This window comes from Erpetoichthys calabaricus, chromosome 11 (genome assembly GCF_900747795.2).
Source record: "Erpetoichthys calabaricus chromosome 11, fErpCal1.3, whole genome shotgun sequence".
Taxonomy (NCBI): Eukaryota; Metazoa; Chordata; class Cladistia; order Polypteriformes; family Polypteridae; genus Erpetoichthys; species Erpetoichthys calabaricus.
In genome coordinates this window covers 104,092,668-104,117,843 of record NC_041404.2, presented here as the reverse complement: position 1 = coordinate 104,117,843, position 25,176 = coordinate 104,092,668, and the positions used below count along the sequence as shown (strand labels likewise).

General features: G+C 42.2%; 2 protein-coding genes across 2 annotated transcripts in view; one reads left to right on the top strand and one right to left on the bottom strand.

The window, feature by feature from the left end:
- LOC127529574 (uncharacterized) overlaps nucleotides 1-25,176 on the bottom strand; it is an 813,564-nt gene that overhangs the window by 185,403 nt on the left and 602,985 nt on the right. The window lies entirely within an intron of this gene.
- Nucleotides 22,557-25,091, top strand: LOC114660774 (potassium voltage-gated channel subfamily A member 7-like). The gene is made up of 2 exons (XM_028813668.2): nucleotides 22,557-23,213; nucleotides 24,065-25,091. Exons 1-2 carry the CDS (start codon nucleotides 22,557-22,559, stop codon nucleotides 25,001-25,003), a joined length of 1,596 nt encoding a protein of 531 aa, XP_028669501.1. The 3' UTR covers nucleotides 25,004-25,091.

Below are 25,176 nucleotides of genomic sequence, written 5' to 3'. Positions count from 1 at the left end.
GAGGAAACCCAGCATCTGGTGATGTCCATGAGTTCAAGACTTCAGGCTGTCATTGCCAGCAAAGGGTTTTCAACCAAGTATTAGAAATGAACATTTTATTTCCAGTTACTTAATTTGTCCAATTACTTTTGAGCCCCTGAAATGAAGGGATTGTGTTAAAAAAATGCTTTAGTTGCCTGACATTTTTATGCAATCGTTTTGTTCACCCCACTGAATTAAAGCTGAAAGTCTGCACTTCAACTGCATCTGAGTTGCTTCATTTAAAATTCATTGTGGTAATGTACAGAACCAAAATTAGAAAAAAGTTGTCTCTGTCCAAATATTTATGGACCTAACTGTATGTCACGGTGTGCTCAACCAGAACTGTTGGTCATGGGGGGCAGGAGGGACAAATCTGATAGCCTACCCATCAGTTGTGGTCCCTCTTTCTTAAGTTATAAAATATTATTGTGGAGGTTTGTTTTTCTTACGATAAAGAAAAGTATATAAAGTACAGTGTATATCAACTGATTTTTTTCTCCCCATCAATACAACAATTTATGTGAGGGATCTAAATCTGATGACCTACCTGTTAGTTTTGACCCTCCTATTTCATTTCAGAAAAATAAAGTGTATGGGGGTCTTCTTACTTTATGAGAGATAAGAATGGTATCATGAAAAATTGATTTCTTATTCTTAATTAGTAAATAATAATTATAAACAGGTCAGATCTGAAGACTTGTATGTCAGTTTTATTCAATCTTTATTTTCAGTCCAAGCAAAGAATTAAAATGCATGTTTGTACTTAATATATTATGATTGACTGGAATGATGTTAAGTGTGTATCAGCTGATTTGTTGTTCCCCACCAATACATCAAATTAAAATTGGGACCAAATCTGAAGACATTGCATGTCAATTTTCACATGTAAATTTGGGACATCACAAGTTAATCATCCTGTCCTACTAGTAGTGATTGTTTATAATTGGGGAGACGGATTGCCATACGCCTGAGAACTAATAGCCATGGACACAATAGTCTTCTGGAGCCAGATGTGATTCTCAAATGAGAATACAAGGTGTGTTAAAAGGTGTGCAGTGGATGGCTTTAAAATCCTGCACTACAAAGGCTGCACCCAACAGAGCTTCTCCCTAAAACACCTGACCCCAAGTTCTCCAGTCTGTGCATTTTTAAACTGCCACTGGTGCTTAAGGGAGAAAGCAAAATATACTGAACAAAAGACTTGACTCTGAGAGAAAAAGAAAACCTAATTGCTGTTATCCTTTCAGGAGTTCCATAGCACCAGGTAACTGAAGCATAATAATTAATTTAAACATTGTAATAAGGGTTGCAACGGTGGAGGGAGACAGACATGTAGATCACTGTAGCTACTGGGCTCCACACATTTGAGAAGTGCTTCTGTTTGCTATGATATTTTTCTGTCATTTTACTTATTGCATCACTATATGATGTGAAGTTTTAGGTAAATATTGTGGCCTATTTATATAGAACATGTTAAAATGCTGCCACTATTTTGTCATGGCATGTTTGCATTTCCAATTAAACAGTAATGTTAAATGTCTTTAGTTATTCATTTAGACATGCAGTCAGAAGGTAGAAGTTGTACAGCCTCATCTGTGCATCTATTTGGGTGTTTTGAGTACTGAAATCTGCATCTCATGTGGCTGTTTGTTATCAGCACTTGTAATAGATGGCACATGTGGACTGGCATCACAACCGGGATTGAAAAAGGATTCTTACCTGGCTGGGAGACCAGAGCAATGGAAGAACGGAGGGAAATGAGCACTCATGAATATTTTCCCCACTAATATGCTAGATGTCAGCCTCCCTTGGTTAGGATTCCAACACGGACACCCGCAGGGCATGCTTTGACCTGTATTTTTGTGAGGCAGCCCTGTTGCATTCTTTAGGTACCACCTGGGGGAGTTGGTGGGATTCACACTCCCTATTTTATGGGACTTCCAATGGACCTAGGAGTACTTCCATTGGGCTATATCCTAGCACTGAAAGTACTCCTGGGTCCAAGATAACAGTCTGCTTAAAGTCATCCAGACAACTTGGAGTCGTGTGTGGATGATGGACAAAGCTCGCCTGGGGTTGTGGAGGAGAGAAAGTGAGAGAAGAATTGTTTTAATTTGGTGTATGCCACTTTTGGAACCTTTTGAGTCAGATATTGATGAAAATAAATCTTTTTATTATACTGGAACTTACGTTTGTGCAGTTGTGTTTGGAGTGCTGCAATTCCTCTTAGTGGTCACAAGTGGCATCATCGGCAGGATTTTTGACCTTCTGCTTGATAGGAACCTGTATTTAAAATTTTCTTGTGTCCAAAACCACCTCAGACTATCCATTCATGAAGCACGCTAAATGTGAATGTTATAACAATGGGGGAGAGAACACATAAGAAAGATGGCAGTTGTTCAGGGAAATGACCTTCGGCCACTGTGGAAGTGTCCATCTAGATGCCTGGGAATTTTTTTAAATGAGTCGACCTGCTCCACAAAAAGTGAAGATATTCCCAAACACAAGGGCTCACTGCGTCTCCAAGGACAGGCTCTCAAATGCTCTGAATGGCCAGGTACGTCTTGCAAATGGGGAGAAGTTCACCTGGTAAATTGTGCCTACCCCTCTTTAGCGACATGTCTGTGGCTTGCTATCTCCTTCCTCCCTGTATCCCTAGGCAAGATGGCTGCAGTGCGCCATCAGGCAAAAGAGTACCCTGTGTCAAGAACATCCTTTTCCTTAGAACCAATTATGAGGGAGGATGAAAAGCATTCTGGGAAAACCAAAATGGTGACCTGGAAGGGTAGCTGCGAATTCTACAGACTCAATAATAAAACTGGTAAGTGCTTCTTCTCCTTCTATCTCAAGTCTTGCATTGAGCCAGGATGTATGTTTGGATTCTGAAACTTAATTGAAACATTTGGATCAGACCGGTCGCTATTGCGACTGCCCAGACTTCAGATCCTAGGAGGACATGCAAATTTGGATGGAACATCCGCAAAGGGCATGCATGCCAACCAACTCTGAAGGGAGCAATGTAAATACCCAAAGTTCTTTCCCAGTGGAGATATGGATCAACTCCAAAGACCTAGAAATGTTGTTGGTTCCGCGTCACACACTGTTTAAAGTATTGGACACCCTTAAAGCCATTTTGTTGGGATTAGAAATATGGCTAAAACATGAGTCAAAATGGTGGAAAAATACTTTCTGCAGCTAGGCATTGGACTTCTGCTTAAAACTGATCTGCTGTATTTGGTATATTCAGGATAGTTGAGAGTTGAGAGTCAGGTGTAAAGAATGAACAAAGCTCACCTGAGAGGTGTGGAGGAGAGAGAAATAATTATTTTGTATTTAGTTTATGCCACTTTTGGAACCTTTGAGAAAGGTATTGATGAAAATAAACCTTTTTATTATACTGGAACTTGTGTCTGTGCAGTTGTGTCTGTGGTTTAGGGTGCTGCAATACCCCCTAGTGGTCACATTCTCTAAACAGCAATCATTTTGACTATGGCACAATTACAGGTCATATCTTGCAGTTCATATTTTAATGAATATAGCTCCTTATTCTTTGAAGCTTACATTGATTCCTATGCTGACGTTATAGCGCTGAACAACAGAGAGCACACATAGCACCTTTAACAACATATTGTTTATATTTGCCATTCATTCATTGATGCCATTCACTGCCAATGTATAGAGCACCTCTGATCTTGGCAGTTCAAAAGCACCGCCCCTACTTCGAGCACCACCTTCATTCATAAAGTGTTTGGATTGGTTCCCACCCAGTTTTAAGAAAATTCATTCATGGTTGTCTCCAGTCATATATAAACTGCTCAAAAAAATTATGCTGGATATATATACTGATATGGACTGGGTAATGTGTTAGGAATGAAAAGATGCCACATCATTTGGTTGAAATGAAATTATCAACCTACAGAGGGCTGAATTCAAAGACACCCTGAAAATCAAAGTGAAAAAATGATGCGGCAGGCTAGTTCAATTTGCCAAAATTGCCTTGCAGCAACTCAAAATTGTACTCAGTAGTTTGTATGGCCCTCACTTGCTTGTATACATGATTGACAATGTCCGAGCATGCTTCTAATGAGACAATGAATGGTGCCCTGGGGGATCACCTCCCAGATCAGAACCAGGGCATCACTGAGCTCCTGGACAGTCTGAGGTGCAACCTAGCAGCATTGGATGGACCGAAACATAATGTCCCAGAAGTGTTCAATTGGATTTAGGTCAGGCTAATTCCTTCATCCTCTGGGAACTGCCTGCATACCCTTGCCACATTAGGCCAGGCATTGTCGTGAACCAGGAGAAACCCAGGACCCATTGCACCAGCATAGGGTCTGACAATGGGTCCAAGGATTTCATCCTGATACCTAATGGCAGTCCAGGTGCTGTTGTCTAGCCTGTAGAGGTCTGTGCGTCCCTCCATGGATATGACTCCCCAGACCATCACTGACCCACCACCAAACTGGTCATGCTGAACGATGCTACAGGCAGTATAACCTTCTCCACCGCTTCTCCAGACCCTTTCATGTCTGTTACATGTGCTCAGGGTGAACCTGCTCTCATCTGTGAAAAGCACAGGGCACCAGTGGTGGACCTGCCAATTCTGGTATTCTATGGCAAATGCCAATCGAGCTCCATGGTGCCGGACAGTGAGCACAGTGCCCACTAGAGGATGTTGGGCCATCAGGCCACCCCCATGAAGTCTGTTTCTGAATGTTTGGTCAGAGACATTCACACCATTGGTCTGCTGGAGGTCATTTTGTATTGCTCTGGCAGTGCTCATCCTGTTCCTCCTTGCCCAAAGGAGCAGATACCGGTCCTGCTGATGGGTTAAGGACGTTCTATGGCCCTGCCCAGCTCTCCTAGAGTAACTGCCTGTCTCCTGGAATCTCCTCCATGCCCTTGAGACTGTACTGGGAGACGCAGCAAACCTTCTGGCAATGGCACATTTGATGTGCCTTCCTGGAGAAGTTGGATTACCTGTGCCTCCACCAGTTAAACCATTCCTGTTTTGGGGGTTGTCTCATTGTTGCCCCCTCTAGTGTACCTGTTGTTAATTTCATTAACAACAAAGCAGCTGAAACTGATTAACCATCCTCTCTGCTACTTAACTGACCAGATCAATATCCCAGAAGTTTCATTGACTTGATGCTATACTATGATTTTAAAAGTGTTCCTTTAATTTTTTTGAGCAGTATATTATATGTCTGGCTTCACCAAGACTACAGGGACAATTTTTTAGAAGAAGCTGTACTTTTTTTCTTTCTTTGCATTTTGTTATATGTAAAGTTACATCTGTGTGATTATATGTCCATTCTGTGATCTGTATATCCTAGAAAGAAATAAGCAGTTTTTACTGCCAACTACCAGTAACTCTCCACTCAAAGATGCATGCTTGCATTTTTTCTAAAATTATGTGCTATTTTGACCATTGACCAGTAAGTGAGCCATAGAAATGCACATACCCAATGTGTTCCTTGCTCAGAGCAGATTGTTCATTAAAAAAGAAAGTTTTTAAGATAAAGCAACTTGGATCTTCCCTTTTTCCATAGAGAAGTACATGGTGTCAAATTGATTTCTAAACATCACTGATTTCAAGGTCTGATTAACATTTCTTGGAGGTTTGGGGGCCACACACCTGTTTGTTAGCATTACTCTTGACTACATTTGTGTCTTTGTGTTAATCACCTATTACTGATAATTTATGCATGGGAGGCTGTATGACATATGCCTAAGAACTACTTACTGTAAGTCACCAAAGCAAAAATCTTTTTGAAGAACTCATAAAATCCATTTTTTAGTATTAAATGTATAGTCATAATTGTGAATTCTAGATTGTAACTATTCTGAGAACACGTGTAAGACGGGTAATTGTTGCTGCAGCAGCTGTGAATTATCTCGCATGTATCCTTGAATTAAAAAAAGAAAAAAAAGATAAGCCTCAAGTCCTTTCACCTCATGTCATTCAGGCAAGCTTACAGAGGCGGCAGTGTTGTCTTGTTTCTTCAGGACTGTAAATAAGAGCAAGAAATAAATAAACAAGCTTGAAAATATACCAAAAACTAGAACAAATTATGATGGGGAAGCTGTCTTGCATGGTGGATAAGTAAGGGATATACAGTACAATCCACTGTGTACTGAACTGTTTAAAAAAAAACTCTCATCTAAGGTTTGTACAGCAAATTTAAATATGAAGTCAATTATGCTGATCCAAAATGTGTTAAAATTAAACAGCCTCAGATTTTCAAGGGAGAGGGGGATCTGTATTTTGTTTCCGATGGGCTAAGTGATTTGAAGTTGTCATGTGAGTGCTATGTGGAGTCATAGTGGGTAACCTTTCATTTAAGATAACATTATTAAACATGCTACCTATGTGTTTGGAAAGCACTGCATTTTTATTTTGGGATAATATTCCCAGTGTTGTACAGACTGATTAATATTGTTTGAAGAGAACTGCAGGCAGCATTTGGACAGAAGTAGTTCATTTCCTACTTCTAAACATGGGTTAATGGACATTCACATTGGATCATTCATTGAGAGGTTCGAAATTTTTGCCACCAAGATTACTAAACTGGTGCTTGAAGAATATCCAGACTATAACATAAATTAACAAAATGGAGAAAATAGAGAAAAAGTTAAATGATTTCTGGTTGGGTTAGATCCAGCTTTACAAGTAAAGTGGAAGCAGGTAATGTGTCAAGAGTTGGGTGCTACAGATATGGAAGAAGCATTGGGAATTGCCAGCTAATGTGAACAGGTAAGAGAGGCATTCTAATTTTCAAATTTTTCTACTACACCTTTTCAAACAGTGCAACACTCTATAGGGATCAGTATGCAAATGTCTGAGGAGAACCAGCTTCTGAGAGCAGTGGCAGATTTAAGAACAAAATTTACAATTTACAAACCGAGTTGAAACAGTTAAAAGCATCTAGACAGGAGGACTATGCAGTTCAAGGAGAGAATTACAGAGGAAGACATTCTTCTCCTCACTACTCCAAAGACTATTGCTGTCACAGGGGAATGTGTCAGAGTTACGCTTATCCATTCAATGTGGCTGCAGGCCACCCATCAGGGTCACCCATTCATAAAAGGGAACACTCACCAGATCATTGGCCACAGGATTATATGGACAGGGATTTTTATCCTAGGGAGCATTGCAGCATCCACAGACATGCGAGAAGCTAGTGCCCTAGACAAAGCCCAAGCTCAAGATCAAGAAACGAATATACTGGCAGTGATGAAAATATGAGTGTTCGGTTTCTTTTACCAGGGTTTCATAACCACAGTCCCTGACCTGCAAATACAAAGAGGAAGTCAGAAAACTTCCACTGGCTGGTGTCATGGCCCAGACCCCAGTTCATATTGCTCAGGGCCTACCTACTGACTCTGAACCAGATATAGAATTTGTAGCAAAATAATATGTGACTCTTTCTCAGGGAGGTGAGACTGCCACTGCATTTATTTGGGGTATTGCTGAAAGGACAGTTATTGATATTCTCATGTACACTGGCTGTCCTATTTCACTCAATAGCAATAATTGTAAAATCACTGTACCTTTCTTGAGTAAACATCTCCTGCCTAAAAACCATATATTAGCCCAAGCAGTAAACAGTCAGTTATTGTACAGTTTAGGCACAATTAACTTAACAGTACACATTGGCTCAGACACTTGGCAGCGTGAAGTGCATGTAGTACATGATTCTACTCAGTCTTTGCTACTGGGGTTGGACTTTATTTTCAAATATCATACAGTTATAGACACAATTCAGTGTGAGCTGAAGTCAGCAAAACTTGGCTATTGTGAAAAACACATAAGATGCCAGATTGCTGTAACATAACTGTTATGTCATCTGTTACTGTGCCACCTCCAAGTGAAATTATTGCGCCAGTTTGTGTTGAGTCCCTGGGATTTTCCTCATTCCCTCATGATAATTATATAGACTATTTAGAACCCAGTACTGCAGAGAATGGTGAGTTGGTGGTGGCACCCACAGTTGCATCAGTAAATAAGGGGGTCAGGGCAACTTGTCTCCTTAACCCTACTGAAAAGGATATAACCCTACACAAAGACTTCATATCAGGTCAGTTGTACAGTACCACATAGGGGGGGTGTTATTTCAGGTTTGGCTGATATGTTGAGTGTGTCTAAACTTCCATCTTTTATAGCTTTGCACTGTCCTGCTCTTTCAATCATCTGCCTTGCTGTAAGAGTTCAGTGCCATTTTTGGCATAACTCCAAGGAATATAGGTAACTGTAAATTGACTAAAGATCATATTAGAAAAGGCCATAATCATCCTATAAGACAGCAAGTTTATTGGACAACACCTGTTAAATGTCAGGACATTGGCAGGCAAGTCTCAAAGATGCTATTTGAGGGTGTCAGAGAGGAGAGTTATAGTCCTTGGTCTTTGCCTGTAGTATTAGTTAAGAAAAAAAATGTGAGTGGAGATTTTGTGTGGTTCACAGAAAACTCAACAGCACTACAATTAAAGACTCCCATTCACTACCATGTTTGGATTGACACCTTGGACATACTGGTTGATTCTACATGGTATAGCACTCTCGATTTTCCAACAGTTTTTGGCAGGTAGAGGTTGCAGAAGAAGGCAGAAAAAGACTGCATTCATTGTAGGCTGTGGTCTGTAACAATTTAGAATCATACCGATGGACCAGACTAATACACCTGCAACATATCAGCACCTAATTGAGTTGGTGTTGCATTGCCTTCCATTTCAGGTGTGTGTTTTTTACTTAGATGATATGATAATTTATAGTAAAAAAAAAAAAGTATTTTGCAGGATTAAAAATGCTGAGCTTCAACATAACCATCACAATTCCACTTAACTTGTGATTGTTTTGGCTTACTGGGGCATGTCATCTTCAAGGAAGGCCTAAGACTTGATACTAGTAATACAGATCATGTTAAAACATGGCCAGTCCGCACAGTCTGTGGAAGAGGTTCATTCTTTTCTTGGATTTTACTCCAATTGCAAGAGATTTGTTAAAAACGTTGCTCATCACTCTGCTCCTCTGCACCGCCTTACTGGGAAAATATTCCTTTTCACTGGACAGATGAGAGTCAAACATCCTTTAACTATCTGCAGTAGGGGAAATAAGTATTTGATCCCCTGCTGAATTTGTAAGTTTGCTCACTTACAAAGAAATGAACAGTCTCTAATTTTTATGGTAGTTTCATTTTATATATATATATCCATCCATCCATCCATTTTCCAACCCGCTGAATCCGAACACAGGGTCACGGGGGTCTGCTGGAGCCAATCCCAGCCAACACAGGGCACAAGGCAGGAAGCAATCCCGGGCAGGGTGCCAACCCACCGCAGGACACACACAAACACACCCACACACCAAGCACACACTAGGGCCAATTTAGAATCGCCAATCCACCTAACCTGCATGTCTTTGGACTGTGGGAGGAAACCGGAGCCCCCGGAGGAAACCCACGCAGACACGGGGAGAACATGCAAACTCCACGCAGGGAGGACCCGGGAATCGAACCCAGGTCCCCAGATCTCCCAACTGCGAGGCAGCAGCGCTACCCACTGCGCCACCGTGCCGCCCTATCTATATATATATATATATATATATATATATATATATATATATATATATATATATATATATATATATATATATATATATATATATATATATATATATATATATATATATATATATATATATATATATATATATCAACCAAAAATCCAGAAAAAACACATTACATAAAAGTTATAAATTGATTTACTCATCAATGACAGAAATAAGTATTTGATCCCCTTCAACCCAGCCAGAATTCTGGCTACCACAGATTGGCTGTGTGCCCATGTGGCACACAGATTACAAACAATCAATCAATCAATTACAGATACTCCTGATCACAACTTATTATGTGTATAAAGCACACCTGTCCACAAAATCAATTTCTTCCATTCCAACCTCTCCACCACCATGGGCAAGACCAAAGAGTTGTCAAAGGATGTCAGGAACAAGATTGTAGACCTGCCCAAGGCTGGAATGGGCTACAAGACCTTTAGCAAGAAGAAACTGTTGGTGCAGTTATTCAGAGATGGAAGACCATCAATCGCCCTTGGTATGGAGCTCCCTTCAAGATCTTGCCTCATGGGGTGAGGATGATCAAAAGAAAAGTGAGGGAGTCTGCGTTTTAAGGTTGCAGGGGTATTACATGTTATTGTCATTTTACTGGAATGCTCTGTGATTGACGGTTAACAGTAAACTTATGGTATCTATAAATGACACTTTGTTAGTTGTTACTTCAGTCGTTTTGGCAGTGCACTACATGTTCTATTACCAATAAATTGTCCAACGGCAACTCATCATCAAAGAAAGATGGAAAATAAGACAGTAAAAAATTAATAAAAGTAATAATTATAATTATTACTTGACAAATAAGAGCTCTGTACAAAGACATTTTAAGGACAAACTGTTAGAATAAATTAATCCACTTTCAGGCTATATGTGGTGCCTTTCTCTTAAACATTTACTCGGGTGTTTTTTTTTTCTAGAAGAAAAAAATTTCAATGGGGAAGGCTTTGTTGTAGAATTCATATTTCGCCTATCATATGAGTGATTACAGTAAATCCATGTGAATGGAATAGTTTAAGTTCTATAAAAAAAAAAAAAAAAAAAAATATCCCTTGCCTGCTAGCTTGTCATGACCACCCCTTTAAATTGGGGAGGATCTTATTTTCACAGCAGGTAACATTATCCTATAAAACTACTTTTCCTGTACATTACATAAACAGTTGATCATGGCACATTAAAACTGTTCAAACTGTGAATATTGTGTACTTAAAATGCTGCTCAGTGTCTTTAGTAAGCCTATCAATGTGAGCCTTTACTGTAGAAGTGTGTGCCCCTGTAAGCTTCTTGGAAAATGAATACAGTATAGCTTAAATTGTTCAAAATGTATTCTAAAAGACTGTAGACAGTCTTCTATATCAATTTCATATTTAATGTGCCTCTCCATTCCACCCACTTTAGGGGACATTCCTTTTCCACAGCTGAACCTTTGTTTCTGAAATGCTCTTCTGTTTACAATATGAACACTGGGCTGCTAAAATTGAGCTAAACCTATTTAAAAGAATCTAGGGAGTCTTTTGTCACATTTTTCTCCTCTGTGCCCTTTTGTCCTATCCACTGGAAGGGACACTTATTGCCCTAGCAAGAGCAGAGTTGTAGAAATGTGTGCTTCCTGTCTGCTGCTTACAAAATGAACATCAGAGAGTTAAAATTATTCCAAATGTATTTTAAAAGGTTGTAGAGTGATATAGACTTCTTATCACTTTCATGTCTTCTTTGGCCTTCTGTCTGATACACTGGGGGAGGTAGTCATTTCCATAGTTGGAGCAGAGCTGTAGAAATGCATGCCCCCTGCCTTCTTTGATTTTGCCTCAAGTTGTAGCAGCTATTGAAAAGCTGTGTTCTCACAATCAATGAGATATCAGACAGACCATTAAGGAATGGAAAATTGCAGGAGTTTCTGCGGGACACTGGGCTAGAATCACTTGCTCAGCATAAAATGTGGTGCCCCGAGATAACACACAGATCTCAGACAGACTGAAAACTAAAAGGCAGAGAAAGTCCATGAGTCAATACAGTCATTACCTTTCAGAATATCCAACTCAAAGGCGCATGTCTCGCCAACTACAGAGATAACCTTAAATTGTATTCTGAGGGAACAGTGGAGGTTACAATCAAGGACCTGGAAAACCAGTTTGAAAATATGAGAGGTAATCACAGCAAGGAAGCTCACATGGATCTGAGATCATTTGTTGCTTCCTAGTCTTCTATCATGATACATGAGCAGATGATTTAACCACTTTTGGAGAAAATGAGACTGACACTTTAATCAAGTGGTATCAAAAAGTGTTATTGAAGAATGCATGTGATGTCAAGGCTGTACAAATGGAATGGAGATTGCTAAAAATTAAACTTTAAGGCCAATTCTCAGATAAGTCTTATTAAAAGGTTTGTGGGAAGTCTTACTGACAAAACAGATTTATTGCACAGATTTCCACAGTATTCTACATCTTTTTGAGTTCATGCTTGTTCTGCCTGTTTCAGCAGCTCAGTGTGAACATAACTTTACAGTGCAGAACAGAATAAAATCAAAAGTGTGAAATCCATTTAATATCTCAAGCTTGGAGGATTTAGTCAAAATCAGCACAGAAGGCCCATCACTTGAGCAGTTTGATTCTGAGCCCTGTGTCAAACGCTGGCTCACTTCAATCAAGAAGAAAATAAGACCACGTTACACTGGATGGCCCTCTGACACTGACATTCTGATAATTACAGTGACACAGACTCGGAGACTGAGTAAAATACAGTGTTCTTAATGACTGTACATAGTTTTAAAGTTATAATGACATTCAGTTACTCAAATCATCAAGACAAATATAAAAGCACAAGGAAAGCATACACTGCAGAGGAGAAGGAAAATAATTAGGTTAACATATATGGAGGTTAGAAAGTTAAGATATTGAAAGATTAATATTTTAGATATTTGACTATTTGGCACCTAAATCAAAGCGATTGGCTCCTAATTTATTTTCTTTTAGGAGTCACTGGTTTCTTGAAGTGAATTTTTGTCTGATGCACTTGTACTGGAAACTGACTAGTGCATCATCAACTTAGGCTTGACTCTGGGCTGAGAATGAATGTCTCACCTTAGTCAATGGCATCCTTTATCATACAGTAATGGCATCAGTAAATGCAATGGGTTCAAGCAGTTGTTCCCAATAATTTAGTACCATAACATGGCAACCTGGAACATCTTCATGGTGGTCCCCTATCTGGCCACTATTCATCCTGTTGAGTGTTTGATGAAGCTTGCAGAGTACGGTATTGGCCAACTATGCACAAGAACATAGAAACCTGGTGTAAGCAATGCTATGCCTGTCAAAGATGAAGATACCTGGTGCCCAAAAATTGTGCAACCATAGGAGATGCTCCGTCCATCCATTTCAAAGGATTGCTGCTGATCTTTGGGTGCTGTCTGTGACTTCTAAAGGTAATTGCAATATTCTTGTAGTGCAGGACTACTTTATGAAATTTGTCAATATTTATGCTGTCCCTGATCAAAAGACTTCTGCAGTAATGAAATGCCTGTTTGACTATTATATTTGTGAAGTACCAGAAATATTACACACTGACCAAGGGAGGCAATTTGAGTCTGACCTTCTAAGACTACTTTGTGATCATTTGAGTATTAAAAAGACACATACATCACCATATAATCCAAAGTCAGATTGCATAGCCGAATAATTCAACAGAACTCTAATTGATCAGTTGGCAAAAACCTTAATATCTCTCCCTGGTGAATGGGATGCTTTCTGACTCAAGTTGCTTTTGCATACAACACCTCAACACATACCAGTACTGGATATAGCCCTTTATGCCTCACACATGGGCGTGAGGCTAAGGTGCATTTAGATGTCTTCATTAGTCACCCTTGCCCAGGACTTTGGGCTTCTGAATTCCCATCCATGTTTGTTTCTGGAATATTGAGTCAATTTGAGACTTCTTTTAATCTGACTTTACAAAATTATTTCACTGCAAGTGCTAAACAAGTCTTATCATGATGCTTAAACAAATCACAAAACTTACAATGTAGGTCATCTAGAATGGTTGAGAATTCCTTTAGAAAGTAAATTAAAACTTGACCCCCTGGAGTGGACCCTTTCAAGTAAAATACCCTTTTGACGCAGGAAATTGGCACTGCATATCAAAATAACTGAACTTGATTTTAAAGACTAAATTGAACAGAAATTACACCACTCAGAATTTGAGATTGATGTGGTCAGATATTTAAATTTGAGCTTGCCATCACTAGTCATAAAGTAATACTTATGTAAGGGTTCCTGGTTTTCACTGATTTAACTAATGAGTTTTATGAATGGTACTTGAGATTTGATCAGTTTAATTTTATTGAGCAAGTGCAATACTTGAAACAGATGGTTTTAGATAAGGGATAGATATTTTTTGTTTGAGAAGATCTTAAGAAAATTAAACAATACTTAAAAGCTCTAGACCAGGCCATCTTAGTGGAAGGCTCTTGAAATTTTGTGCAGAGTAATTCAGCTCCATTTTTTCTTTATTTTTAGGTTGTCATTAGAACATCAGAAGGTTCCAAAGCTATGGGAGCAGGCTACAATAATTCTTCAAGCTAAAACCTTAAAACCTTAAATTACTTCAGACCAGTGGCTAACAGTGGCAACTGTCACTGCCACACCCGGAAGTGCTGCCGGAAGCAGATTACAGGACACCTGTAGCACTTCCAAAGCAGCTGCCTCATTCCATTTGGAGGAGTGGAGGCAGAAGGAAGTGCTATGTGCTGTCAATTGTGCCATTTGTGCTTGTGAACTGTACTGAACAGGTGGGAAATGAGGGAAAGCGTTTCACAAGAGAAAAAATACAAAAATTAGTGTGCAGAAATTGTGTTCTGTGTCAGTCTGTGTCAGGTCTGGGGAGCTGTGCATCCCTCGCAGGCCAAAACGCCTACTTAATGAGAACAAATCCAGTCATAGCCCAGTGGTACATGCTTTTGTAAAATGGTATGATGAGTCTTTTTAACAACCAAATGTTACAAAAAGCAAGTAACTAATTAACCATTTGCCCACAAGCAGCAATCATCATTGACAGTTGTAAATATCTGGGGACAATCATAGACTCAAAACTGACTTTTAATGCAAGTACAGAACCTGTCTGCAAAAAGGGATAGCACAACCTCTACTGACCATTATGTAATATTTTGTTCTGCTGCCCTGATTTGGGAATCCTAATGTCAGCAACAAAAACAGAATGAGTAAAATTTTAAAATGGAGTAGTAAAATTCTTCAGTGTTAAAATTGGCACACCTGTTTAATAAGTATTACAGAAAGTAATACTTCCATCCATCCATCCATCCATCCATCCATCCATCCATCCTCTTCCGCTTATCCGAGATCAGGTTGCGGGGGCAGCAGCTTGAGCAGAGATGCCCAGACTTCCCTCTCCCCGGCCACTTGTTCTAGCTCTTCTGGGAGAATCCCAAGGCGTTCCCAGGCCAGCCAAAAGACATAGTCCCTCCAGCGTGTCCTGGGTTTTCCCCAGGGTCTCCTCCCAGTTAGATGTGCCCGGAACACCTTACCAGGGAGGCGTCCTGGGGGCATCCTGATCAGATGCCCGAGCCACCTCATCTGACTCCTCTCGATGCGGAGGAGCAGCGGCTCTACTTTGAGCCCCTCCCAGATGACTGAGCTTCTCACCCTATCTTTAAGGGAAAGCCCAGACACCCTATGGAGGAAACTCATTTCAGCCGCTTGTATTCGTGATCTCGTTCTTTCAGTCACTACCCATAGCCCATGACCATAGGTGAGGGTAGGAATGTAGATCGACTGGTAAATTGAGAGCTTTGCCTTGTGGCTCAGCTCCTTTTTCACCACGACAGACCGATGCAGAGCCCGCATCACTGCGGATGCCACACTAATCCACCTGTCGATCTCCCGCTCTATTCTTCCCTCACTCGTGAACAAGATCCTGAGATACTTGAACACCTCCACTTGGGGTAGGATCTCGCTCCGAACCCTGAGAGGGCATTCCACCCTTTTTCGGCTGAGGAACATGGTCTCGGATTTGGAGGTGCTGATTCCCATCCCAGCCGCTTCACACTCAGCTGCGAACCAATCCAGAGAGAGCTGAAGATCACGGCCTGATGAAGCAAACAGGACAACATCATCTGCAAAAAGCAGTGACCCAATCCTGAGTCCACCAAACCGGACCCCCTCAACGCCGTGGCTGCGCCTAGAAATTCTGTCCATAAAAGTTATGAACAGAATCGGTGACATAGGGCAGCCCTGACGGAGTCCAATTCTCACTGGAAATGGGTTTGGCTTACTGCCGGAAATGCGGACCAAGCTTTGACACAAATCGTACAGGGACTGAACAGCCCTTATCAGGGGGTCCGGTATCCCATATTCTCGGAGTACCCCCACAGGATTCCCTAAGAGACACGGTCGAAGGCCTTTTCCAAGTCCACAAAACACATGTAGACTGGTTGGGCAAACTCTCATGCACCCTCCAGGACCCTGCTAAGGGTGTAGAGCTGGCCCACTGTTCCACAACCAGGACGAAAACCACACTGTTCCTCCTGAATCCGAGGTTCAACTGTCCGATGGACCCTCCTCTCCAGGACCCTCGAATAGACTTTTCCAGGGAGGCTGAGGAGTGTGATCCCTCTGTAGTTGGAACACACCCCCCGGTCCCCCTTCTTAAAGAGGGGGACCACCACCCCAGTCTGCCAATCCAGAGGCACTGTCCCTGATGCCCATGTGATGTTGCAGAGGCATGTCAACCAAGACAGTCCTACAACATCCAGAGCCTTGACCTCAGTCCCAGAGATGGGGGAGCCCACTTCCGAGTCCCCAGGCTCTGCTTCCTCATTGGAAGGCATGTTAGGGGGATTGAGGAGGTCTTCGAAGTACTCCCCCCACCGACCCACAACGTCCCGAGCCGAGGTCAGCAGTGCACCATCCCCACCATATACAGTGTTGACACTGCACTGCTTCCCCCTCCTGAGACACCGGATGGTGGACCAGAATCTCCTCCAAGCCATCCGAAAGTCGTTCTCCATGGCCTCCCCAAACTCCTCCCACGTCCAAGTTTTTGCCTCAGCAACCACCAAAGCTGCATTCTGCTTGGCCTGCCGGTACCTATCAGCTGCCTCCAGAGTCCCACAGGACAAAAAGGTCCTGTAGGACTCCTTCTTCAGCTTGACGGCATCCCTCACCGCCGGTGTCCACCAACGAGTTCGGGGATTGCCGCCAAGACAGGCACCGACCACCTTACGGCCACAGCTAAGGTCAGCCGCTTCAACAATAGAGGCACGGAACATGGCCCATTCGGACTCAATGTCCCCCACCTCCCTCGGGATGTGGTCGAAGTTCTGCTGGAGTTGGGAACTGAAGCTACTTCTGACAGGGGACTCTGCCAGAAGTTCCCAGCAGACCCTCACAGCACGTTTGGGCCTACCAGGCCTGACCGGCATCCTCCCCCACCATCGAAGCCTACTCACCACCAGGTGGTGATCAGTTGACAGCTCCGCCCCTCTCTTCACCCGAGTGTCCAGAACATGTGGCCGCAGGTCCGACGATCATCAAACTGAGGCCTAGGGTGTCCTGGTGCCAAGTGCACATATGAACACCCCTATGCTTGAACATGGTGTTTGTTATGGACAATCCATGACAAGCACAGAAGTCCAATAACAAAACACCACTCGGGTTCAGATCGGGGGGGCCATTCCTCCCAATCACGGCGCATACGCACAAACAACAGTTAGGACCCGTCCCCCCACCTGAAGGCGGAGGGAGGCTACCCTCTCGTCCACCGGGGTAAACCCCAATGAACAGACTCCAAGTTGGAGGGCAATAAGTATACCCACACCCGCTCGGCGCCTCTCACCGGGGGCAACTCCAGAGTGGTAGAGAGTCCAGCCCCTCTCAAGGAGATTGGTTCCAGAGTCCAAGCTCTGCATCGAGGTGAGCCCGACTATACTGTATCTAGCCGGAACCTCTCAACCTCATGCACTAGCTCAGGCTCATTCCCCTTCAGAGAGGTGACATTCCACGCCCCAAGAGCCAGCTTCTGTAGCCGAGGATCGGATCGTCAAGGTTCCCACCTTCGGCCACCACCCAATTCACATTGCACCCGACCTCCTTGGCCCCTCCCATAGGTGGTGAGCCCATGAGAAGGGGGACCCACATTGCCTCATCAGGCTGTGCCCAGCCGAGCCCCATGGGTGCAGGCCCGGCCACCAGGTGCTCGCCATCGAGCCCCACCTCCAGGCCTGGCTCCAGAGGGGGGCCCCGGTGACCCACGTCCGGGCAAAGGAAAACGTCGTCCAAAGGTTTGATTCATCATTGGAGGTTTGTTGAACTGCTCTTTGTCTTATCCCTCACCTAGGACCAGTTTGCCTTGGGTTGCCCTACCAGAGGCATAAAGCCCTGGACAACAGAGCTCCTAGGATCATTGGGACACGCAAACCCCTCCACCACGATAAGGTGGCAGTTCAAGGAGGTATCAAGGAAAATAATACTTGCTTATTAAAAAGAGAGGACTCAAACACTTCTATCTCAGTTCCAGTTGTTGCTATCAAGTCATGGGTTTAAAGTTTAAAGTTCTAAGAGTTAAAAACACCCAGTTCAAATGCTCCCTCACTGAAACTGCTATTTATCTTCTAAATAAGTTCAACTTTTATAAACATTCACAGGCTTAAATCATGCAATGAACAGCTACCATTTGTACTGATCATTAGTTAAGTCTGAAAGTTGGCTTATTTTTTATGTGAAATATATTTGATCTAAAGTTCTACCATGAGTATTTGTGATGAGAGGTCCCTAGCGCAATACAGTTTTTAAATCAATAATTGTGCCCCGTGAAGTGCAGGCTCCAATTGGATGTAGGTGTTTCTGAGCGCCCTTCACTTCAGGATTGATTTGGGTGCCTGGCTGATCACACATACACGTGCAAATGTGAATGGATCAGTCAAGTGCCTCGTTCACATCTCGGAGTGGTCAAAGCACCACACCTGCACCCAATCAGGCACAATAAAAAGGAGCCTGCACGGCAGAGGTGCGAAGAAAAAAACAGAACAGGAGATGAAAGAGAAGAGTAAGATAGAGGTTAAAGAGAATTGAGAGAAGAGTAAAAACAGGATGGAGCTAACCCGGACCATAACAAATCTTGACCATGGTAGGATAAGCCATGGCGGTGAGGGACAAAGAGCGGAAGTGGAAGCAGCAAGTGGTTTGATGCCAGACTCTTTTACGATTCCACTTACTCAACCCTGAAGAGGACTTTTTAGAATTTCAACGATACAGTAATGGACTTTTTAGTGTTGATTTTATTGTCTTTAAAGTTTTTTTCTTTTAATGTCCTTTAAGAAGGGGACTTGGGTTTTGGTTTTATTGAAGGGTTTGTTTTAGTGCTTTTATTGTTTTAATGCAGTGTTACAGCTACGTCACAGACCTGGGCTGCCACTCGTATAGGGAGGGAGATGTGTGATGACAGGTCCTTAGCGCAGTGCAGTTTGTAAGTAAATAATTGCATCCCGTGAAGTGCAGGCTCTGATTAGGTGTGGAGGTGTGCGAGCATTCTTCACTCCAGGATTGATTGTGGTGCTTGGCTGGTCTCATATACACTGGTAAATGCAACCAGATTAGTCAAGCGTCTCATTCACACCTCAGAGTCAACAAAACACCACTCCTGTGCCCAATCAAGCAGGATAAGAAGGAGCCTGCACAACAGATCGAGGAAAGAACAGTAAGAAAGAAACAAAAAAAAGAAAGACATGCAGGTTAAAGGATGGGAGAGAAGAGCAGGAATGGGATAGAACTGGTACAAGACAGAAAGGAAGCAGGTAGATGGGAAAGTGAGTCCCAGGGAAGGAGCGTATGCCCCCACTCAAGTGGGGGCTGAGGGTTGCTCCTACTGAGCAGCCTGGGAACAGGAGTGACCAATCACTCCAGGAGGATGCCCCTGTCATGCTGGGGAATGGCAGCAGGAGTTGAAAGGAGTAAAGCTTGGTGTGGTACCCTGTACATGCCGATGGACTGACAACAGGGGTCTGAGTGGGGTCAAAGGGTTGTCTGCGATGGCTGGTTGACATCTCCTCAGGCTGTAGAATCCAAAGAGGAAAAGCCAGGGAGAAAGCAGCACCAAGATTTGCATTTTTTTTAAAGAAAATGTTCACCCTTCTTTTTTAACCTCATTTGAATGGTGTGGCGGACGGCTGGGACGCCCCTACGACACTGGATCTGGGGGAGCAGCCATGGGATGCACACTACATGCCCCAGATCATTTTGTGGCAGCCCCCCTGGGTTGCATCGGGGCCGGTAATATGGAAGACCGGAGCTCATCCTGGTTGGGCTCCGTGGCTACCGCCAGGGGGAGCTGCAGGGCTTAACAAGCCCGTCTGGGCTTGAGTGCAGCCACACCCAGAAGTGCAGCCAGAAGTAGGTCAATGAGCACCTGTAGCACTTCTGGGTGGGCTATAAGAGGAGCCTGCATCCACTACTCAGGGCGCCAGAGTTGGGTGGAGGAGGACGAAGCTACCCTGGGAGGAGTGGAGGAGAAAGAGTGTGTTTTGGGGTGATTTTTCTTTGTATTTTGGGACTGTGTTGTGCTTGTGGGGTTCACAGGGAAGACATGCCCCACAGGTGAAGAAAAAATAAATCTTTTTGTTTGTTTTACACGTGCCTCCGTTTTCAGTCTGTGTCGGGTCGGCAACAATCAAGCGCCAATCTCACAATGGATTATTTATTTAAGTTTTTTAACCTCCACTGTACACTCGCTGATTTTATGGATTATTTATTTATTGGGACGTTATGATGTAATGCATTAATTGCACTTTGTTTTTGGATTGGCTTTAATAAAAGCAGTGACACTTTTTGTAGTAAACCCTTGTTGAATGTTTCTGTCGTAATTTGCCTGGCTTATCTTGGTCTATGACTATCAAAGGTTACAGTTTGAAGAGTCTCACAGAAGCAGCCAGGCAGTGTGGGGCCAACCTGGACCGTCACAGAGCAACAGAGTTTTACTCATCATAAAGTACATCTCATAAGCCATATGAAATCAGGTTTCAGGTATTTACAGTATCTAAACTAATAAAGCTAGGAAGAGCAAAGAGAGACTGCTTGCCCCCAAGGAAAAAAGGAAAGAACTATCAGGGTGGCTATTCAATATGCTAGAAGTTTGTTTAAGATTGTGATTACCTGAAAGAACCGACTTATTTCAATCATAAAATGTCCGCATTCACTCCAAGCAAAATGAAAGAGTGTTTGTCGATATATATTTTGTATTTATGAGAAATTTGTCACAAGTAGAGTACAGTGTTGACTTGGCCAAGACTGAGCTTTTTTCCTGACCTTGGGCCAGGAAGTGTAGCAGCCAAAAAAGGCAATTTGAACAACTTGTAGGTGTGAGCTCCTGCATGTGTGAGAGTTAACAACTGAAGAGTGCTCAGCCAGAAGTATTATGCTTATTGGGTGGAAACAGTACACCCATTTGGACATAAGTAGAACATACAAACCACACAAAAATAATGAGCAAGGAAGGATTCAGACACATTTGCTGGGAGGCAGGAGTTTTAAATACAGTGCCACAGCCAAAGCAGACATGTATTTTTAAAATATGACTTACAACTTTTTACTTTGGTATATATTGATTCAATATATTTTGGACTTTGGGATAGTATATCTTTGCATTCAGGTTGCCCCTTTTGGTGCGATGGTATCTGACACAATTTAATTCTGATTCATGATTTTTATTTCTTAAACTTCCATCTTATTCAAATCAGTTGGGGCTGCTTATGTATTAAAAATATTAATAATATACCTCTTCATCTATTTTTCGTAAAACACGGCTTCTTCACCTAAACATGTTAAAACTCAGATTATCCCTGGTTGCCATTGTGGTTCAATTGCTTAGATGAGAAAAGTTTAAAATTTATTCTTTTAAAAAGTTTTGTCTGGAAGCACTTACCACAGATTCAGGTTTTGTCAAAGTGTAGATTTGTGCACATGCACAGTATATTTTTATTTTTCCATAATAACTTTGTTTCCTTTCTTCATTTTTCCCTAAAGCAGTAACCAACCCTAGACAGAGCATCATGCTGTTGGTAGAACATGTAAACTCAATAAATTGATTTAAAACTGAGTCTCAGAATGTGCAACCAATAATAAGCATTCAGATATTATTTAACATATCAACGTTACTAAGAAATTCTGGTCCTTTGGACCACTTTACCTGGCACACTGGGTGTAGCACTGTCGGGAAAATAGGACACACCAATATTTATCTTAATTTTTAACAGTATGATCAACATCGCTCTCTTAGAAATTAAAGATCAATTCAATGTATGAAAGTTTAAACATGTGAACTTTCAAAACATCATAATCCTAAAACAAACTGTTCTGTCAGTTAGCTCACCCACCTGTGTCTATTATTTTTTCTACAGGTTCATTTTTATTTCTTCTGTTATCTCTATGCAGCTCATTATTTACACTTAGATGTCTTAAACATTTTGGTAATCTGCAAGGATGAGGACAGGTTACCCTTCTTTTTTTAGTCATGTTGTTTTGGGGTGGGTGTGCGAATTAGGAGTGGGGCCTTGATATCTGATGCCAGTTAAGTTACTGCAGGGGGAGTGGATTAGATTTCAACAGGACAGCATTCTGAGAAAGACAGAGAGTGAGACAGAGAGAGAGGAAGGGTGAGAGGCTGGGAGCACTGCACCACAGAGAAAGATAGCTTGCTTTATTACACCCAGCAAAGAAAATGCACTAATCTTTTTTGAAATCTCTTGGCAGCCAACAGAACAAAGTTGTAATATTTGCAAAAATGAGAAGTAAAATGCAAGAGTGAATGGCAAAAAGAAGAAGATAAAATGAAGTAAGGAAATTAAATAGAATGGTGTGAGAAGACTGTAATCATATTTAAACAGACAGTCACAATCATGGATGAGATGAACCACAATATAACCTGTCTGAAGGACAAAGAAACCACTAGAGATGGGGACCAGGAACACCAAAGTGACAGCACCCAAGACTTGACATTAACTGTCCCCAAGAAAAGGAAGAGCAGAAAGTCCAGCTCCCTTTGGAGGTCCAGTGGAGTGCTGAGTGAACGAGTGGTCATTAATGTGTCTGGACTACGGTTTGAAACACAGTTACGCACACTGAGCCAGTTCCCAGACACTCTCCTTGGAGACCCCCAGAAGCGGGGGCGCTACTATGACCCATTGCATAATGAATATTTCCTGGATCGCAATCGGCCATGCTTTGATTCTATCCTCTACTTCTACCAGTCAGGTGGACGCCTCAAAAGACCAGCAAACATCCCCCTGGATGTCTTCATTGACGAAGTTAAGTTCTATCAATTAGAGGGTGAGGCACTGGCACGTTTCCTGGAGGATGAAGGCTTTCCTAAGGATGAAGAGCGCCCCATGCCTGAGAATGAGTTCCAGAAGCAGGTGTGGCTGCTTTTTGAGTACCCAGAATCATCTGCTGCAGCCAGAATTATTGCAATTATTTCTGTCATGGTCATCCTTGTTTCCATTGTCATCTTCTGCTTGGAAACATTACCTGACTTCAAAGATGAGAGAGAAATTTTGGTGAGAAGACATCTCTGTCTCTGCTAATGAATGTCTCTGTTGTGTTATTTTGTTTCTCTGCAGGTATATTTTGATTAGCATTCTTCTAAGAACCTGCAGCATAGCTGTGAACAAAACAATCACAGAAATGGTCTGTTTGGAAATTTGTGCATGCCTGTTTGATCAGGGCCCTTGGGGCTAAACTTTCATCAGATTTCAGAGAGATAAGTTAATTATTTTGTAAAATTCAAATTTCTGATTATTGGAACATGCAGCATTGACTCTGTGAAAGCAGTTTTTGCACACTGGAGAAAGACCTGTAATAATGAAACAGAAATAAATGCAAAAAGGGTGAGAAAAGAGAGAGAGTGTGAGTGAGGTAGGCAGTGAGACATGATGGGGGATGTGTGGAGATGAGAGGAGAGCCCTTCTTGCCTTTCACTCATCTCTAGTTTCGTTCCCAAGAGCTAAGACAGAAGCTATTTAAAGCTGAAGGGCAATCCAACCTAAATTAGGGACTTGAAGATGGACTTTTGCTAGGGAAATACTTTCTGTGTTCAAGTCTGAGTGAACATAGAAGACAAGGCTATTAGATTCCATTTATTGCTACCTGAACAGACATAATTTTAAGTTAGGTGGAATGGAAAGGAAAATGTATAATGCTCACTACCTTCACAGCTTCAAGACAAATCACAAAGGGTTTTCCTATTAAACTGAGACTGGGCTTAAGGGGCTTTTGTTTTGTTTTTTGCCCTCAGTATTGTGTTATAGGCCCATCACAATTTTCTCAAATGGCACTCCCATTTGTTGAACCTGTTTTAATATATTGTCTTCCTTTCTCCCTCTCTGTTTTTTTCTTTTTCTACCTGCAGCCTCATCATCATCCTCACCCTCGCAACATCACACTACCAGATCCCCCTTTCCTCTACACACATCCTTTCCAAGATCCCTTTTTTGTGGTGGAGACCATGTGCATTTGCTGGTTCTCATTTGAACTACTAGTGCGTTTTGTGGCTTGCCCCAGCAAGACCAATTTTTTTCGGGATATCATGAACATCATTGATTTTGTTGCCATTATCCCATATTTTGTAACCTTGGGCACTGAACTGGCACGTGCCAAAGGTGGTACTCCTGCCATGTCACTGGCTATACTAAGGGTTATTCGTCTGGTGAGGGTTTTTCGAATATTTAAGCTTTCCCGACATTCCAAGGGCTTACAAATCTTGGGCCAGACCCTTAAGGCTAGCATGAGGGAGCTTGGCTTGCTAATCTTCTTCCTTTTCATTGGTGTCATTCTTTTCTCCAGTTCAGTCTACTTTGCAGAGGTTGACAATGAAAACACTGCCTTTACCAGTATCCCTGAATCTTTTTGGTGGGCTGTAGTCACCATGACAACCGTGGGTTATGGGGACATGTCACCTGTGACCGTTGGAGGGAAGCTGGTAGGCTCTCTATGTGCGATTGCTGGAGTGTTAACCATCTCACTGCCTGTACCTGTCATTGTATCGAATTTCAGTTATTTCTACCATCGTGAGACAGAGTGTGAGGACACAACAGAATATAAGCATATCAGCACCTCGCTTTGGAGTGATGAGGAGGAGGAGGAGGATGAGGAGGAGGAGGAGGAGGATAAGGAAGAGTTGTCAGAAAAGGAGACCCAGGAAGTCAAGGAAGAAGAGGCATGGCTAAAAGAAAAAACAAAACGTTTATGCAGTCCACTGCAGACTGAACTGCTACATGGACTCTGCACACGTAATCTTCAGAACAGCAGTAATGTCTATCACACTCAGCCATTGGTTACACAGGTTTGAGGATCTCCTGGAATATCCTTGATAATTTGGACAAAACCTGCTGATTAAAATTCTTACCTGTCACAGAACTGTCATTAATGTGAACAAAAAAAAAAATTCACCCCCTAATCTGTCCCGCTGGACTATTGTGAGGGAAGCATGGACAATGAAAACCATGATAAGGATTGTGTAGG

What these genes read in the sequence shown, in the direction of transcription:
- LOC114660774 (XM_028813668.2), top strand. Translation starts at nt 22,557, where the DNA reads ATGGATGAGATGAACCACAATATAACCTGTCTGAAGGACAAAGAAACC. An exon ending in AAGATGAGAGAGAAATTTTG is followed by an intron (nt 23,214 to 24,064) that starts GTGAGAAGACAT and finishes TTCTACCTGCAG; the next exon opens with CCTCATCATCATCCTCACCC.